At 40.4% G+C, this 19,449-nt stretch overlaps 1 protein-coding gene across 3 annotated transcripts in view; it reads left to right on the top strand.

Annotated features, from left to right (window-relative positions):
* itga11b (integrin, alpha 11b) overlaps nt 1–19,449 on the top strand; it is a 49,134-nt gene that overhangs the window by 3,736 nt on the left and 25,949 nt on the right. For 2 of the 3 annotated variants that reach the window (XM_067590708.1, XM_067590707.1), the window contains exons 2-10: nt 4,999–5,110; nt 12,605–12,714; nt 13,342–13,433; nt 15,485–15,599; nt 16,265–16,392; nt 16,878–17,026; nt 17,114–17,258; nt 17,479–17,644; nt 18,517–18,587. In XM_067590708.1, the coding sequence (XP_067446809.1) occupies nt 4,999–5,110; nt 12,605–12,714; nt 13,342–13,433; nt 15,485–15,599; nt 16,265–16,392; nt 16,878–17,026; nt 17,114–17,258; nt 17,479–17,644; nt 18,517–18,587 (1,088 nt within the window). Of the gene's footprint in view, nt 1–4,998; nt 5,111–12,604; nt 12,715–13,341; nt 13,434–15,484; nt 15,600–16,264; nt 16,393–16,877; nt 17,027–17,113; nt 17,259–17,478; nt 17,645–18,516; nt 18,588–19,449 lie in introns of those variants that run through there. The other variant, XM_067590709.1, reaches the window with a different exon arrangement.

The raw sequence follows: 19,449 nt of genomic DNA, 5'->3' as shown, positions 1-19,449 counted from the left end.
CATTTTTTTAGTGATGTTTTACATTATTTGCTCATTTGTCACACCAACTGTAATATTCAAATGAATTCAACATTGAATAGTTTGAGATTTAAAGTTAATCATTGAGCAATAGAAGGAGTGGTTGGCAGAACAACCTGTTTTTGAGCTTTTGGATTATATCACAAACACCAAATATGGCTAAAGCATTGATATACATTATTTACATGCATGCAGAATATAAAATTTATGACTAAGGATTCAAAAAATATACTGAATTTTATTCTTTGTATCTTGAAACTTGGTTGATGAGCAAGACCATTTTTAAACATCCAGTTTTTTTTAAAGGTATGTGGCATGTGCTGGGGGTTTACCAGATGCCTGTGCTTTAACATAAACATGATGGAGGACATTTCACAGACTGTCAGGGTTGTGACCTCTGACCTGCGCTGCCTGTCAGGAAGGTGAAAGGTTATCTGTCTGCGGTCAACGTGAGCTTCGGCGTGCAATGATGCTGAGCCAATAGAGCCGTCTGCCTGCCTGCTGGAGGAAGTGACACAGACGGCGTTTGGCTGTGAGCTGCCTGACAAGAGCGCTGTTCACTAAATCACTCCCATCCTTAACCTGATCAGACTTATTTCCTACTGCTGCATCTGATTTGAAAACTGGAGATGTCACAAAAACAGCACAGACGTTGTTTCTCTTCTTACAAAAATATTCTGTCTGTTGCTGTAGTAGCATTCAGCAGGATATTAATCTGTTTTCAACTATGAGAGCAGCAAAGACACATCTGGAAAAATCACCTAAGTATGAACAAATATACACAAAAAAACACTCACAAAGCCTCCTCAACTGTGTAAAAAAAAACTTTGAAAACTGTGTCGTCGGTGCCAGTGAGGATCATTCATATCGGTCACATCATCCAGTGGCAGTGATGGGAGTCTGTCAGACTTGGATCTTGGTCTTGTATCTCTGTTCTGCCAAGTCTCTTTCACTCTTTCACCAATAGCTCAGATAAATCGAGCTGGTCCTTGGCTGGGCTCAGACAGGAGCAGATTCCTCTCAGCAGTGAGGAAACAAACATACCTTAAAAGCTGAGACATTTCACCCGTCATTCCTCTCTTTTCCAGTGTCTTTTATTTTTGTCCTCTGCAGCCAAGCTCATCACGGCTGCCTTCGCTGGCAAACAGTCTCACAGCCCGCTGAGTTTTCCGAGCACTCTGCTCATTTACACAGCTGGAGGAGACGAACCAGAGCGCTCAGAGGAAATACTTGAGCACACAGGCAACAGCCACGAGGTCAAAGGGTCACAGCGGGGTCGAAGGGTCACAGGATGGGAGGAAATTTTGTGACCGGCTCGAGGACATTAAAGCAGAAGTTTGAATTATGATGATCAACGCTGGCACATTTCATTTAAAGGAAAACCTTTATGGCTGCTCTTAAAATATGATGATTTTATATGATCCGGGGATTAGATGAGATGACGTGAGATTAGAGTGGATTCAATTTGATAACAGAACATTAAATTAGACCATAATTCCAACAGAGATAAAATGAGATTAGAGTTAAGGGAGAGTTGAGGCTGGCTTAAGTAAAAAAACAAAGTTGACTGTCAGTAGGAAACAGGAAGTGAATCTCTCGTTAAAGTTAAAGTCTGATGTTAGTTGAACCGTCCCATCACCCCGACCTGGAATGTAACTAGTAAGTACATAAACTAAAGTATGATTTTGAGGTTCTTGTACTTTACTTGTGTATTTCCACTACATTTCACAGGAAAATATTGTACTTTTAACACCACTACATATGTTTCACAGCTATAATTACTGGCTACTATTCAGATCAATATTTTATATGTAGAACATATGATCAGTTTATAAAATATGTATTGTTATAGATTAGACTACCTAACAGTATAAGTTGTTATAATGAGCTCTGCCTTGACAACATTAAGATGCTATCAATGAATTGGTGTATGAATATTCCAATGATATATACAGTATATGATAAATATAACTCTCTAAATGGAGTACTTTTACTTTTGTCAGTACTTATGTACTTATATCAGGCGTCACCTGATCTCCTCCTTTGTTCCCGTTATAATTACTACGGCTGCTAGAGGGCGCTGTCACTGCAATGTAAATACATATGTCGTTTTTTGGGGATAAAATAGTGAAACGACCGATCATATCGTTTTTCTTGGGAGGACAGCCTCCTCTAATGTCAGATTAACAGCAGACCGGGAGGTTTGCCAGACATCTATACAACTTTATCGCTTCATACCCCACCATGAGTCTGAATTTACCGCCACAACCATGAATTTATGGAGCTCAGCTATTTAGGTATTTCAGGAACGATGCGGCTACGTCGCTCAGGACTATAAATCCGATTAAATGTAATCATTTTAGAAGCAGTTTCTAGCTGTATGTTGATCTTTGTGCTCAGTTCTCTATGACATATAACATAATTTATAGATTGTGATATATACACGTCTGTCTTTGCACAGCTGTTCTACAGTCTGCTCATATTTAGAGACACACAGTTTCTGGAGAACTGCCTGAGATGAAAAGAAAAGGCTGAAAAGTTGGAAGGTTGCTGGATGTCTGAGCACAAAACCATAAGGAAGGAAGGAAAAATTAAGACGCTCGAAATCAAGACAGACAAAATCTGTTTTTTTGTTAGTATACAATAAGATCATTGTAATGATCTGACAGAAGAAGCATGCCTTAGATTTTCCTCACTCATAATTTATTATACTTCAACCTCATTTACTTGGATGACACACACTGAATTCACCCGATTGGATTTCTGTTGAAAGGATGAAATCACCTCTTTCCTCCTTACTCTGTTTCCTGTCGTGGAAAATAAACTTGAAAAAGCACAGTGACGTCATTTTCATCATCCTTTAGTATCGCTGCTTTTGTCAGGCATGGCAGCAGTTGAAGCCCCCCCCACCCCCACCCCTCCTATCAACTGACCTTTCCGATAAAGATTTTAATTGGAACCAGAAGAAGTTCCAGACTGGGTCAGTGCAGGAGGAGGGAGGAGGGGGAGAGAGATTGAGGAAGAGGAGGGAAGGTGCAAGGGTTTCTGATAACAGTGAGGAGGTTCTGTCCTCTGTCAAGCGTTTAAAGGAACACTTCCATATGTCTGGTTTGGGACAGATTTCATTTGTGTCTATTTAATGGTATGAAATTTAAAGTAATTTAACTAAATAAAGAGCTGCTGAGTTTCAGTAGCCAGTAAGGGGGAGAAGATGTGCTTTAGGAGCCACAGTGATCCCTCATATAAAGACACCACACTGTTTGAGCTGCACATACAGTCTTCCCATTATATGCACTAACTGTGGATCTGATAACCACCAGCAAATTTACTAAACAGAGTGTGAAATATCATAGCTGTCTTTCTGTGTGTGTGTGTGTGTGTGTGTGTGTGTGTGTGTGTGTGAAGATCACTTTATTGTTAGTGTTCAGTGATAGTGATTGTATGCTGCACATTGTTCATCCCATCTGTAATGTATCGTGTCACAGTCACTGTGTTGTTGTTTCTCTGTCGGTTATTTTAAAACCCATGTGTAATGTTGGAGTGTCTTGATTACTGCAGTACTGAAAGAATAAACTAAATAAATAACTACTGTAACTGGCAATTTAACCAATTAGCTGCTTAGCTCAATACTGTCACAACTAACCAACTAACTGGCTAGCTAGATAATGTAACCAACTAACTAACTAACTAACTGACTAACTAACTAACTAATTACTAAAAAGTTGAATACTGTAAATAACTAACTAACCGGCCAGCTAGTTACTGTGATGAACTAACTAACCAACCAACTAACTAACTAACTAACTACTGAAAAGTTGAAAACTGTAAATAACTAACTAACCGGCCAGCTAGTTACTGTGATGAACTAACTAACTAGCTAACTAACTAACTAACTAACCACTGGAAAGTTGAATACTGTAATTAACTAACTAACCGGCCCGCTAGTTACTGTGATGAACTAACTAACTAACTCACTCACTCACTCACTCACTCACTCACTCCTGCAGCTACTGTAACTAACTAATTAACTTGCTGTTTTATATCTCAGCAGTATCACTAATCTAAGTTCTTGATTCTTGAAATTGTGTTTTTCCAAAAATAAAAACATCATTTGTTTTTTGTTTATTTTAATATATCGACCACTTTCACTCTCTAATACAGTCCAGTAGTTCTTTGTGAAGCTTATAATGTTGTTTTTTGTTAAACTGTGACAGAGAGGGATTGATTCAGTTATATTATTTGTTGCATTGTTGTTTTGGAGTCAATGGTTCATGGTGTTTTGTCCCTCCACATACCTGTGGGAAAGGACAAAATATCAGGAACACCGGTATGTGATCTCGTATTTTCATTCTTTCTTTTCTGTGGGAAAGAGGAGGAGAAACAGGATCTGGATTCCAGGCCAACGGGGCTCTTAAAGGAAAGTCTGAGTCCAGAAGATCTCTCAGTGATGAAGTGTAATTTACTTTTTGAAGAGACCATTTTCCCTCAACCTTCCACGTCAACTTCGACTTCAGAGACTTTCCTACAATCCCTAGATCCACAGAGAGAGATATAAACCTTTCCCATTTAGCAGCCGTGTATGTGTCGGTGGACAGAGTGGTAGTGAGGAAGTGAAAGCAGAGTGGCAGTTTTTTTCCAAGAAGAAGTGATCCCAGTGTTTGCATTTGATTTTTGGTCTATGTCCTGCTGCTGTTGGTGTAGAAATTATAATCAAACTGGAGCTGCTGGTAATATCTAATCCTATGGCCATTTTATCCAATGGAAGATGAAAAATAAAACCTAAAATAAAAACCAAACATGTGTCCTCTTATGCAAATAATCTGTGGTTATAAACTATGTTTTTTGTGGACTGGTTATACAGGGCAGCTTCCAGTTTGCAAAGTGGAAGTTGGTGAACCTTCCCTCAAGAAATTAAATTACTGTAACAGCCATGAGGAACAAGTTATGTTGTGTGGAAATAACAATGTGTTTCTGTTTCAGATCTTCAGCTCTGCTTCAACTTTGACACAAAGAACTTCAAGATCTTCTACGGTTCTAAAGAAACCCAGTTTGGCTACACAGTCCAGCAGCATGAGGCAGAAGGACGCCAGTGGTGAGAATCCCAGTTCACTACTAATCCAGCAGATCCTGAAACCAGATTGTAGAGATCTGTCAACATCCATAGAAACCAGTCAACACTGGTTTGTCTACATCTACAAAAAACAGTCTATACTGGTCTGTCTACATCTATATAAACCAGTCTACATTGGTTTGTCTACATCTATATAAACCAGTGCAGACTGCTCTGTCTACATCTATAGAAACTAGTCTTCACTGGTCTGTCTATATCTAAACAAACCAGTCTGTTCTGGCCTGTCTACATCTATACAAACCTGTCTATACTGGTCTGTCTACATCTATACAAACAAGTCTACACTGGTCTGTCTACATATATACAAACCAGTCTACACTGGTCTGTCTACATCTATACAGACCAGCCTGTACTGGTCTGTCTACATCTATAGAAACCAGTCTACATTGGTTTGTCTACATCTGTAGAAATCAGTCTATACTGGTCTGTCTACCTCTATAGAAACCAGTCTACATTGGTTTGTCTACATCTGTAGAAATCAGTCTATACTGGTCTGTCTACATCTATAGAAACTGGTCTACACTGGTATGTCTACATCTATAGAAACCAGTCTACATTGGTTTGTCTACATCTGTAGAAATCAGTCTATACTGGTCTGTCTGCATCTATAGAAACCAGTCTACACTGGTCTGTCTACATCTATAGAAACAAGTCTACACTGGTCTGTCTGACTGAGCTACAGTATTATTTCATCTTTCATTGTCATTGTGAGTAATTAAGATCCAATGATGTTTGAGAACAAGCCATCAGATGGTGATAAAGTGTCCTTGTTTATTTTTGTGGGTGTAATAACCTTCATCGATGGATGGTGCTTGGGATGGGAACCTCTAGTTGGCTTTTGTTTATAAGAAAAATAGAATAACTGCTTGAATTTAATGAGGGTTAGTCAGCTCACATGTCAGAAAGCAATTAGCTAGCCAACATATGCAAGAGTAGTATGGCAAGGGATAATGATCCAAATGATCCAATCCTAACCCCATGAACATAATGTGATAGCTGTACGTTTCAATGGTGTTTCAATGGAGGGTTTTAAAAAATGACAAATGGTTTGGATGGACTTGTGTGTACAATTTGAAATTTCAATTTCAGTATTTGGCAGTCTTAATCTGTCTCCGTGGACGCAGACAAAATAGATAATGTCTGATGAATGACAGCAAAGTGATACTTTTTCCAAGAAGAAGTGATGTTTATTGTAGCTGCATTTGATTTTTTGGTCTATGTCCTGCTGCTGCAGGCGTAGAAATGACTCTCTGTGATTTTTATATCAAACTCGCTCTGGAACTGCTGGGAATATCCAATCTTACGGCAATTTTATCCACTGGAAGATGAAAAATAGAATAGAAAATAAAAACCACACATGTCGTCATGCAAATAATCTGCGGTCATAGCTATGATTTTTGTGGACTGATTATACAGGACAGTTTCCAGTTTGCAAAGATAGATAGATAGACAATAGATCTTAAACTCAATGACTAAACTGCACAAAATCCACTCCTCCATTCCATTATAAATGAGGCTTTAAGGTTAATTCAATTTCAGGATTTAGACAGTATTTGGCAGCCTTAGTCCATCTTCTCTCCAAGTACCTTCAAGTAAAGACAGAATAGATAATGTCTAATGTATCTCTTTCTGTCTATTGAGGTAAAAATGAAAATTGCTGTTGAATTTGAGGATTTATTGGGCACTGTGGGCTACCAAAAACAAAATTTCATGTCCTGGGAAAATGAGTTGAAAAACTTTCAACTTGGAAATGTTTCCAGGAAAGTTGATTGTTGGTTTGTGTCGTCCCTGTGCTGTATGTCAGTGAATCATGTCGGGATGTCAGGATCGTGTTGGGATAACACATTTTCCAACAATGTGTGTGATAAGTTGGACGTATCTGCAGAGTGTCTGGGTGTTATTTATAGTCCTCTCTGCTATAAATTAGGATTTCATAATAATCTGATCCTATGGTCTCATAGCTTATTACTCTTTTTTTTTTCTTTTTCTTATGCACATGTTCCTGAGGAGATTTTCCTTAGCACTCCATCAGTCTGCTGTGAGTGTGAGTGTCTGCTCTCTCATTCTTCATCTTGATTTTTCCAACCTGCTGTTGGACTCTGCCGCAGGGATGATGTGATCAGATTACGTAAGGCAAGGTGAAATAAGATGAAATGAGATTAAGTTAAAAAAATGAAAGGATAAAATAAGATCAGATGAAATTAAGTGAAATAAAATGAGGTGAGATGAGAATCAAAGTAAGAGAAGACAAGATGATATTAATTGACATGAGACGTGATTAGATAAGGCAACAGGAAATGAGATAAAATGAGTTGAAATGAAGTGAGGAGGTGAGATGACATTAGGTGGAATGAGAGGACGTTTGACTCATTTGGGTTAAGTCAACATTATTTCATTCACTTTCTAAAGACTAACTTAACCCTGCAGTGGTTTAACTTCTTGCCTGGACGCAGTAACGTACAGGCATACTCCAGTACACCGTGACATCATTGGTGGGTGTGGTTACAGGTGCAAACAAACCTCATTTCTGACGGCAAACTCATGCTAATGTGCTGAGATGCAGACTCCATTTATACAGATCGCATTCTTAACAGTTCACCATCAGCTCAATGTATTTATGTGTAGTTTATGTTTTAAATTCATATTAAAATCTGTTCGGTTTTGTTTGTTTTGTCAACACCAGAGTTAAACTGACAGCTTTTACATCTGCTTAAATGAACCAAACCAAACAGGCATATGCACCAGAGTTCATTTGAACTGAGCAAGACATGTTAGATAGGGGCAGCTGTGAAATGAATTGAGATAAAATCTGATAAAATTGAAAGGAGTGAGATGAATCATTAGTCAACCTATTGTTGTTGTTGTTGTCCTTCCTGTGTCTGTCTGCAGATGCAGGTGAGATTGTGCAACTTTCCTGGTTCTCTGTGCTGTCTTTCTCTGTCTTTTCTTTACCTGGAAACCTTTCAGCCATGATGATGAATACCTCACAGTCTTCCAGGATTACAAAATCTCTCTTCCTTTGAAGTAGCAGGTAAATAAGTGGAAAGTATTTGCGTTCGTCTCACGACCGGCTTCTCCTGCATCCCGGGGCAGAGCGGAGGATCTGGAAACTATGTGTTGCGGTTTGTTATTCCCCAGCCTCCCTCTGGGAAGCCCATCACTCAGCTGTGTGTGTGTGTGTGTGTGTGTGTGTGTGTTTTTTTAAGGGGGGATTTGACATCGTTATTCTGCAGAGTTGTTTTTCTGAGCAAGTCTGGCGACATTTATCAGGTGTTTGGCTGATGTTGTTATCCAGACAGACTCAGGCCTTGACCACCAAGCAAGGAATCTCTGTCTGTCCGTCTGTATGTATGTTTGTCCTTCGCATATCTCAAGAACTGTTCATCCGATCTACGTCATACTTGGCAGATGTCTTGCTGGGAATCCAAGGTAGTGCAGTGTTGAGTGTGGAGTTCTTTGGAAGAGCGGTTCTTGAGAAATATATAAAAATACCCCATAAAGAACAATGATATGCTTCTTCCTCTATCCGTTGAGTCAACAAGCGTTGAGTCATTGTGGTCAGAGGTGGGATTACATCTGTACTGTCAATGACTTGAAAAAGTTTAAGAGACTTAACTGTTTCCTGTGAATGAAACTTGGTGTGTACATTCAAGACTTACTGCAGGATGTCTTAGACATGTTTTGAACAGGCACTGCAGTTCAACTAACTAAAAAGAAAAGAATCTCTGTCTGTCTGTCTCTATCTATGTTTTCCATTTGCATATCTCAAGAATCGTTCATCCAATCTTTGCGCTTGTCGAGTGTATTGCCAAGGACATGCAGTGTTGATTTTGATCAATTTAGACTTGTGACATGTTTAATATTAATAAACTTTGAATAAACAAGCGAACAGCAAGCCGCTCAGCTTTGTATCTGAGTGCAGCGGGGGCTGTTTGATATAAACACGCTGAGATCACAGCAGGGCGGGGCTTCTGGGCTCTGGCTGGACTTCACACTTGTACTGCTGAGGATCCAAGGAAGTACAGTGTTGAGTGTGAAGTTGTTTGGACACATGACACGTTTAATTTACTTTGAATAAACAAACAAGCTGCGAGCTGCTCAGCTCCATGTCTGAGTGCAGCGGGGGCTGTTTGATATAAACACTGTCACATCACAGCAGGGTGGGGCTTCTGGGCTCTGACTTGCTGAGGGGTGCGCAGGCCCCCCGAGAGAGAAGAACGGAAATGTTCATTTTGCAAAATATCTGTATGATTGTGGGCAAGGCCTCAGAGGTGGAAAGGTCAGGGGCGGCAGGTAAAGCAGGTTAGAAAGGGCTTAGCTTTCCATAAATACAGAGTCAGACAGGCCATCAGGAACACTGGGAGAAATCCCTGTTCACTATGTGGGCCGCTTAAACAGCCCATTATACAAAACCAAAAGACAAGTTTGCCACTTGTGTCGTCAGCCCAGCAGCAGCTGCAGCTGCAGGCCACCAGTCCATGTCAGTGTTGTGTTAAAGGAATTGATTGGCAATTTCCTACAATTAATTGATCTACTAACAAGTATTGTATGTGTATCTAAAGTCTGATATATCTAATTTCTTTGTGCCGTAGACCTTCGTTGTTGTCCAAAAACTATTAAAAACATGTCAGTGAGCCACACTGCTGCACTGGGTGACATGTTTCTTTATTATGAAGAGTTTGGTCACGTTTTCAGTCTCCAGAGAGTAGTTCTGTGTGAGGCAGACGCCACTGAGCATGTGCAGGAACTTCGCTAGCTTGTTGTGCTACATTTCACAAGCTCTTGACTCTGTACTACATTGTACATTGTGAGTAATTTTAATATGTCAGGTTAACTTTACAATAATACAACACAGATAGACCTCAGTGTTGAGCTGTGTGTGTGTGTGTGTTTGGGTTGAACATGCTGTTGTGGTCTGTCAGAGGTCAAACCTGTTGACCTGTGTTGACCTCAGTCAAATCTGAGGTCAAACCTCCGACGGTGTGTGTTTATAGAGTCGAGCCAGAGTGTTTATGTAGTCTGCAGCCTTCATGCTGCGATCTGTGTGTGTGTGTGTTTGTGTCTGAGAGACAGAGTGTGTTTGTTCTGTCTTTCCGTTTTTCTCGTTACACAAGAAGAACAATGTTTCTTTGATTATGCTGAAAAGAGACAATTTAGAAAGTTTATCTGTAGCATTAAATGATACAACATAGATCCATGTGGATGCTTTAATGAAAGAGTTAGAAATGTTTATATCCATTCATATAGATTTATAACATTTACTATATATGCTGTAGATGTAGTGCAGCAGAGAATATGGTTTGTTCAGACAGAACACAAAGAACATTTTCACTTCGTGTCACTTGTTTGTGTTCAGTTCAGCTTCTGACTTAACTCAAAACTCACAAAATACTCAGTTCTTTCTGTTATTTCCCTCCAGTCGCTGTCCTGTTTCCTCTCCTATCTGTATGTTTATGAAGCAGATTCATAAAGCCCCAGGATTTAAGAGTCAGATTGTGAAATTAGTTTTCTCAACATGGTAATCTTTAACTTCTGTCTGCTGTTAGCAGCACATGTAACAGAAATTTAATCTCTGTGATTGTTTCTTGCTCAAATGCACCTTGGGAGTTCTACCTCAAAGTTTTTATGTCCACAGTTTTGTACATTTGACTTTTTTTTTATCAAAGAACCTGATATTTTTGATTATTAAACCAGGAGAGTTTCATATATCGGTCCAAACTGTAGAAGAGAGAGAATTGCTAAAAAGAGAGCTATTGTTGATGTATCTAGTGTAGTTTTATGTACAGTACCGGTCAAAGGTTTGGACACAGCTTCCCAGTCATTTGAATGAGAAAATGTCCAAACTTTTGACCGGTACTGTAGTAGCTGTTATTATTTATCCTTCTCATAGCCAAAGTTAGATGAGATATCACCTCCACATATATACAGTATATGATCTGAAACATTGATGATGAACCTCCGGTTTTGGTGTCAGTTGCTCAGATTCAAAGAGTGAGTGCTTACTTCTAGATTTAACCAGAGAAGAAGAAACTCAGCGATAAGTTTGTACAACACCAGAAGCAGAAAACAGACCAGATTGTGTTCTGCTGGATAACACAGTTCAAACTTCTCCTCTTGGGCTTCTTGAAAGTCATTCTGGGAAATCAGACCGTCATTAAAGTAGTAAAAGAAGAGACAGCTATCTTTTAAAGGTTTTACCAGTAAACTAAATGACAGCACCTGCTCAGGAAGTGATCAGCATGATGGAGTGATGTCAGAGGATCGGAGGCATGTTTGTGTCTGCCGTCTGCTGCTGCAGGCTGCAGGATGTGGACTCAGTTCGTCTGCAGTTTGGGATGTGGTTTGTCAGCGCTGCTCTCCGCCCGTTTGATGTGGAAGGGAGACACATTAGCAGATTAAGGGTTAGCACTCTACTATGGCATCTCCTCTGGTATGTGAGTCAGGCCTCTTCCCAGAACCGCCGCGCAGGCCACATATGTTTTCTCCGGTTAACACTAATAACCTACTCACTGTGTGACACTGCAGCAGCAGGATGTGCGTTTAACACGACCGCCGCCGCTGATCGCTGAAGCAGCTGCTACTCGAACAAGATCTGACCTCTGAGCGCAGCAGCGGGAAGTTCGTCCTCACAACTTGAACGTTTCTCAGTGTTTCTACATCACTGAATGATCTGCAATAGATAACATGCACAAATCAGGACACTGTGCCAGAGCCCAACCCAGGACCCATCAGTTAAAAGAGTAATACACCAAAAGTCTATGTTTTCAGGAGGCTTTACAGTTCATTTATTGTGTCTTTGTGCTGTAGTCGTACATCCTTTTTCTTGTATCTTGCCTGCCTTTACTTAAATACATGTTTCTCTGTTAGAAGTACATGTTAGAAGTGTTTTCTGATCACTGTTGAAGAATAAATGATGAGATAGATAGATAGATAGATAGATAGATGGATAGATGACTAAGTGCACCCCTGTGCAATATCACTAAAATGTTAAATAATTCAAAATTGTATCATCTTACAACAGTTGTAGTATTTTTAGGGTAGGGTATTTGATCTTATTAATTAATCAATGAGTGTGTGTGTGTGTGTGTGTGTGTGTGAGCTTTTGTGGTCTTTGATTTTTGTGTCATTCACTTTTGAAATGGTTTCTTATGTTTTCGCAATCCTGAGTTGATAAAATGTCACACAAACTACCCAAAAGACTTCTTGAACAATTGTAGAGTAAATTCACAATATGTATTATTTTTATAATCCAAAATGTTTTTATTCTGTGTGTTCACTGACCTCATTGGGACCAGTAGTCCTCATGGGGACCAAAGCCCGGTCAACATGACAGAAAAAAAAGTAATTTCTGAGGTCCTGGTTAAGGTTCGGTTGTCCATAATGAATGGAAATCAATGCAATGTCCAAACAAGGATAGCCGTGCAAACACATGTGTGTGTGTGTGTTTGCCTACAGGTTGCTGGTTGGAGCTCCGTTTGAGTCCACAGATAATCAGCAGACTGGTGATGTGTACAAATGTCTGCTGGATACCAGAACCGCTGCAAACTGCAGCCGACTCAACCTGGGTGAGCAACATGTCCGACCGATCACATGACCGATCATCAGCATCATGACAGGTGTTCGTACTGAAGCTGTACAGGAGAGCAACAGAGATCAAACAAACAGGGTTTTAAATCTCTTTATAGAGGTGATTTACACATTTATAATGTGAAGCCTGTGAGCCAGCTCAGGCGTCTTCATCCAAACTAGTTGTGATGTCACAAATCCTGCTCGTGTTAAACTGAGATTTAAGATGACCACAGAGAAACTTTCCTCCTTCAACAAAACAAACTCTGCACATACATCATTCTGCACAGAGAAGCTCAAACATCCAACTGTAGGAACAGGAAGTAAAACACATTTTTTAATGGAGGGGGGCTTTAATGTTCGTGCTTTTACTTTTGTAAGTGTTTTGTACATTTCCTCATTATGTTGACATTTCCCCCAAAACATATTTGCTGTTTCAAATTAGTACTATATGAATTTCTAGGAGGCAGACTCATAAAATCTATAACTCTGAAATGTGAAATGTTTGTGTTTTGGCCTCAATGTGACAGAATATTTGATGTTTACATTGAATAACTAAACGGCACAGACTCTAACATCACATCTACACTCTGTGATTAACTGTGATTTGTTGTGACTGTGATCAGGGAAACTTTCTCTGGACAACGTGTCTGAGAGGAAAGACGAGATGAAGCTGGGAATGGCGCTGACCTCCAACCCGAAAGACAACAGCTTTGTGGTGAGTCACAAGACGCAAAACACACAGACTAACAATCGAGTTTTATTTGTATTGCCCCGTTCATACAGATCAGTGATTTACAATGACTGACAAGCTGTAATGTAATAATAAGACAGTACAAATGTAAACAGTAAGGCTATTTGAGACTAATGCACATGAGTAACAGACATGACAAAAGTGTGAAAAAAACAATAAAATAGATTTTAAATGACAATGATAAATAAAATAGTGAGATGAGAGGTAATGAAACATTTTGAAACATGAACACAATAAAATAAGTGATTGAATAACATAAATTATGGCCTTAAAACAGCCTAATTAAAGTCAGGCTGAAAAGGTATTTTGTTTACAAGATATCCAACACTTTCAGCTCTCATTTCTTGTCAAACTGGTCCGACTAAAACTAAAAGCTCCCTCACCAAACATCTTTGTCGTGCACTTTGGAACAACAGTAAGACTCCAGAGGACCTGAGAGTCCTGCTTTTAGGCTAACGTTAGCTACTTTAGCTAAATTTTGCTAACAGGGCAGGTATCATAATCAAGTAACATTAAACTTAGTGAAATAGTGCGACAATAGTGCGACAATAGTGCGACAATAGTGCGACTCAGTGCGAGTCCTGGAGCCGGGGAAAGCAGTCGGTGAGCCACCTGTCAATCACAGCTGTCAATCAACACCCACACAGCAGACATCAAAGCTACTATAAGTCTTCAAATCTTATTAATGGAGCAATAATTTCCAAAATGACCACAAGCACACTTATTAGAGGACCTGAATTTAGAGATTGAGACCAGAATGACTGTATTTCTAGAGAGAAGTTGAGGCTTTTTGATCGGGAGTCAGTTGGAGCAGCTAGTGGCTATCGGTGGTACTTTAAGGTGCTTCCACATCGGCTTCAGCGTCAGGACGTGGCAGTTGCCGCTTTCTTTTAAGACAAGTAAAATCAATATGAAAATTGGCAGGCAACCAATGTAAGGACTTTAGGTGTAATGAGTTTTTCTCCTTCTTTTCATATCAGCTTCACTTAAAAAGAATGACATAATAAAACAAACTGAGCTCATTTTACTTTTCATTATCATTTAAAAACTATGGTCATACTTCTAAAACAGAAGTAATGGACACTTTGGGGTGATGGAGAAAACCGTAAACACAACATTACTGAATTATCACCTTATAAAGTTGATAATATGCAAACAGCTGCCGCCTCTGCTGGAAACACTGACACTGAAACAGACAGGAAATGTGCCAAAAAACCAAAACCAGGAGCTAAAAGAGGCTGAAAAGCTTGATAGAGCTGCAGAGTTGGTTGTAATTGTCTGTTGGATCATCACTATTTTTAGCGTTAAGTATGTGTGGGAATTACAACCTAACAGTTTTTGCAGACAGAAGCATTAAAATTTTTTAAAATCCAAATGGTGAAGACAACCATCTGTGTCCGTCCAACAGTCATGATGTCACATTCATACAAAACCTGAATAGATTCAATTTTATTTATATAGTGCCAAATCACAACAAAAGTCATTTCAGGGCACTTTTCACATGGAGCAAGTCTAGACCATACTCTTTAATTTACAGAGAGAGAGAGACCCAACAATTCCCCCATGAGCAAGCACTTGGCGATAGTGGTAAGGAAAAACTCCCCTTTTAACGGGAATAGACCTCAAGCAGAACCCGGCTGTAGGTGGGCGGCCATCTGCTTTGACCGGTTGGGTTGAGAGAGAGAGGAGAGGGTGGGGGGGACACACACAGAGAAGCAGAACAGCAACAGCAACAGCAGCAACAACAACAACAACAACAACAACAACAACAACAACATAGATGTGTTATTCTGTCACCATTTTACTTGTGAAGTCCTAACTGGAACACTTTAACAAAATGTCAAAATCTGAATGGCCATAACTGCTCCTTAAAACATGGCTCCTACATTGATGAAGAATATCACTTATTTTGCATGTTTTTCACATTTTTTGTACATTTGACATATTTATCGCTCATGTTTTTTCTAATCTGTCTTTCCACTCTGTGTCCCTGCTGTGTGTGAATGTGTCCTCAGACTTGTGGTCCGCTCTGGTCTCATGAATGTGGAAGCTCCCTGTACAGCACAGGAATCTGCTCCAGAGTCAGCCGCAACTTCAAACTGTCCCACACCATCACACCTGCCCTGCAGAGTAATGCATGCATCCTTCCATCCATCCATCCTTCCATCCATCCATCCACCTATCCATCCATCCTTCCATTCATCCATCCATCCTTCCATTCATCCATCCATCCATCCTTCCATTCATCCATCCATCCTTCCATGCATCCATCCATTCATCCATCCATCCTTCCATGCATCCATTCATCCATCCATCCATCCTTCCATTCATCCATCCATTCATCCATCCATCCTTCCATGCATCCATCCATTCATCCATCCATCCTTCCATGCATCCATCCATTCATCCATCCATCCATCCATCCATCCATCCATTCATCCATCCATCCTTCCATTCATCCATCCATCCATCCTTCCATCCATCCATCCTTCCATGCATCCATCCATTCATCCATCCATCCATTCATCCATCCATCCATTCATCCATCTGTCCATCCTTCCATTCATCCATCCATCCATCCATCCATCCATCCATCCATCCTTCCATCCATCCTTCCTTCCATTCATCCATCCATCCATTCATCCATCCATCCATCCATTCATTCATCCATCCATCCTTCCATTCATCCATCCATCCATTCATCCATCCATCCATCCATCCATCCATCCATCCATCGAACCTTCCATTCGTACCGAATCTTCTATCTTGTTTTTTATTTATAATTTATTTTGTAGGGTGTGAGACGTTCATGGACATCATCATCGTTCTGGACGGTTCAAACTCCATCTACCCATGGTACGAGGTCCAGGACTTCCTCATCAACATCCTGCACAAGTTCTACATCGGCCCAGGTCAGACGCAGGTTGGTTCATCACAAAACCTCAAAATGATCAAGTCCTGAGTTTTGAAAATCTGGGTATTTTTCAATGAAAATTGGTCAAAACCATTAAGCATTTAGATGATTAATCATGAGGTTGTCGTTCCTAGATTGGTCCAACAAATCTCTGCCAGGCTCGGCTGATTATTTGGATGTTTTTCAAACTTAAAAATTGTAACGAAAGCTGAGAGGAAGTCTGGATTTATGAGTCTAGTTATGTCCCAGTATGCAAGTAAGAACTGGGAAACCTGCAGAAGTTAGTGGAATCGATGGATGATGTTTTGAGTCTGTGACTGGGTTTAAAATCCTGGAAAGTACATTAAAAACCGTCTTCCTAACCTTCAACAAATTGCAGTGATATGTCCTCGAGCAAAGATTTGAGCAAAGTTTGTCAGGTTTGCTGGGTTTTGCACTCATGGTGCAGTGATACCTTTCATAGGCAGGACTTCAGGTGTGTGTTTTGGCTGCAGGTGGGTGTGGTTCAGTACGGCTCCACAGTGGTCCATGAGTTCAGTCTGGGCGACTACCAGACGGTGGAGGATGTGGTGGAGGCAGCCAAGACCATCGACCAGCGGGGCGGCGAGGAGACGAGGACGGCGCTGGGCATCAACGTGGCCCGGTATGACATGAAATCATAATAACCCCCCCCCCACACGCAGAAACCAACCTGCTGCTCTCACACATAGTCTGTTTTATTTCCTCGCAGGTCGGAGGCGTTCAAACGCGGCAGCCGACCAGGAGCTCAGAAGGTGATGATCGTGATCACAGATGGAGAATCTCATGACAGTCCAGATCTGCTGCAGGCCGTCACTGACAGCGAGAAAGACAACATCACCATGTACGCCATCGCTGTGAGTCCGTCCGTCTTTACCTTCAACCCTCCAAATAACCTGCCAACACTTCCTGTCTGAACCTGATTCTGTCTCCTGAGAACTTCTGTCCGTCTCGTTTTCTTCCTTCCTTCCTCTTGGCCCTGCATGTCGTTGAATATCGCTGTTAAAAGCGTTTCAGTCTCTCTGCTTTAAGAACTCGTAGCCTCTGTCCTGAGTGTTTCCTCTGCGTCTCATCCAGGTTCTTGGTTACTACAACCGGCGAGGAATCAACCCTGAAGCCTTTCTGAAGGAAATCAAGTTCATCGCCAGCGACCCGGATGAGAAGCACTTTTTCAACGTGACAGACGAGTCGGCGTTGAAGGACATCGTGGACGCTCTGGGAGAGAGGATTTTCACTCTGGAGGGTCAGCTGACTTTCAGCATGTTGAATCATAGTGTTTGCTTTGTCGAGTGGTTAAATATCTGAAGCTACATTAAAGTGGAACTCCAGCTTTTTGTGTCTCCAGAGGAAGCTGTGTGAAATCTGATAAATTGCCTCATGTGATGTCACTTGAGTCTGCATCGGTTGAGGATGAAAACTACAAAGTTTGAAGATGAGAAAACTCTGAGGGTGTAGAGATAGAAAGCAGTGAGGTTATCAGACCTCTGTAGCCCGCTCCTCATCTCTTCTTGAGGCTAGCAGCTCCAGGCTACATTTTTTACCCACATCAGAAATGTGACATCATAACATTTTTTGGCGCAGATGGTGCAGAAATTTCTGTGTGGAGTTTGCATGTTCTTCCCGTGACTGCGTGGGTTCTCTCTGGATAGTCTGGCTTCCTCCCACAGAATATTCAGCTCTAAATTGCTCGTAGGTGTGAATGTGAGTGCGAATGGTTGTCTGTCTCTATGTGTCAGACCTGTGATTGGCTGGCTACTCTCTAGAGAATATGTGTTAAAGAAAATGGATGATTGGATGGAAACATAATGTGACTGTAACTTTAAAGTGTAGGTGCGTTTCCATCCACCTGCTTTAATTCCCATTTTCTGTTTGCACATAAAAAACCCTGAGTGAAATACAGCAAATTCAAAAAAATCTCAAAATATCCCTTTTTTTTTTTTTAATGCTTGGCTGTGGTGATAAAGTTGCTGTATCAATAAAAGCAAAATGCTTGGAAACGGATATGGCAATTAAATCATGACATTAAACCGAAGGAACGAGAAGAAAAACAAATTTTTGGGCGGACGTGGACTTTAAATGATGATGCTCATTCTGTGTTGTGTTTGTGTTTTGCAGGAACCAGCAGTCAGGGTCGAGGGTTTGGCCTGCAGATGGCTCAGGCCGGTTTCTCCTCACATTTAGTCAAAGTGAGTAACTCACAGTTTTATTCACCTTCTCATACACATTCTTATTCTATTAGTAAAGATTTCACATCCAGGTTCTGTGTTTTGAGTCAGAAATGTGATCTGTGATGGGATTTTGTTTTTTGGATCAGTCTGATTTCTCACCAGTGATCGTATTCGCACCAGAACTGAATGTAAAATAAAAAGTATCTGTTTTCCAACACACAATATAGTTGAACAGTATTATAATTTCAACATGATGTGTTTTAAATGGAAGATCTGTCCATGCTGGATAAAGGATAATAATAATTTCCCTGAAATGACTGGTGGAAAACATCCTGATCTACTCTTTTATTTTAAAAAACGAAGATCAGCAAGTTTCTGATCAATGTTGGTAACAATAACTTAATTTCCTCCAGTTTTCTTCAGTAATGTAAATCATGATCCAATAAAATCAAAAGAAGACAGAAGCAAAGCTGTGTATTTTAATGATTCTGATTCCAACAGAAACTCAAACTCTGGTATCGCCATCGTCCTCAAACATCCAGCGTCGGTTCGGTTCTGATCCTGGCAGATATTTGCAGAATGAGAAGCTTCTAGAAATGTTTCTGTTGTTTCTGGTCCAGGGAAAAATCATATTCGACTGAATTCCAACGTCAGGGAGTGAAAATGGTGTCGTGGAAACTTTCTATGTGTAACACAGAGCAGATGGTTTTCCTGAATGTAAAGTTGCCAACAAAACACACACACACACACACACACACACACACATTTAAACACAGTACATGCAGAAGTCATTGCAGAACAGATTTAAAGTCATACACACATGCATTCATTAACAACCATGCACACCGTCATATACAGAGATAAATATGCAAAGAGTTTC

The sequence above is a fragment of the Thunnus thynnus genome, chromosome 5 (assembly GCF_963924715.1).
Source record: "Thunnus thynnus chromosome 5, fThuThy2.1, whole genome shotgun sequence".
In the NCBI taxonomy this organism is placed as follows: domain Eukaryota; kingdom Metazoa; phylum Chordata; class Actinopteri; order Scombriformes; family Scombridae; genus Thunnus; species Thunnus thynnus.
This window is presented reverse-complemented; position numbering and strand designations above follow the sequence as displayed.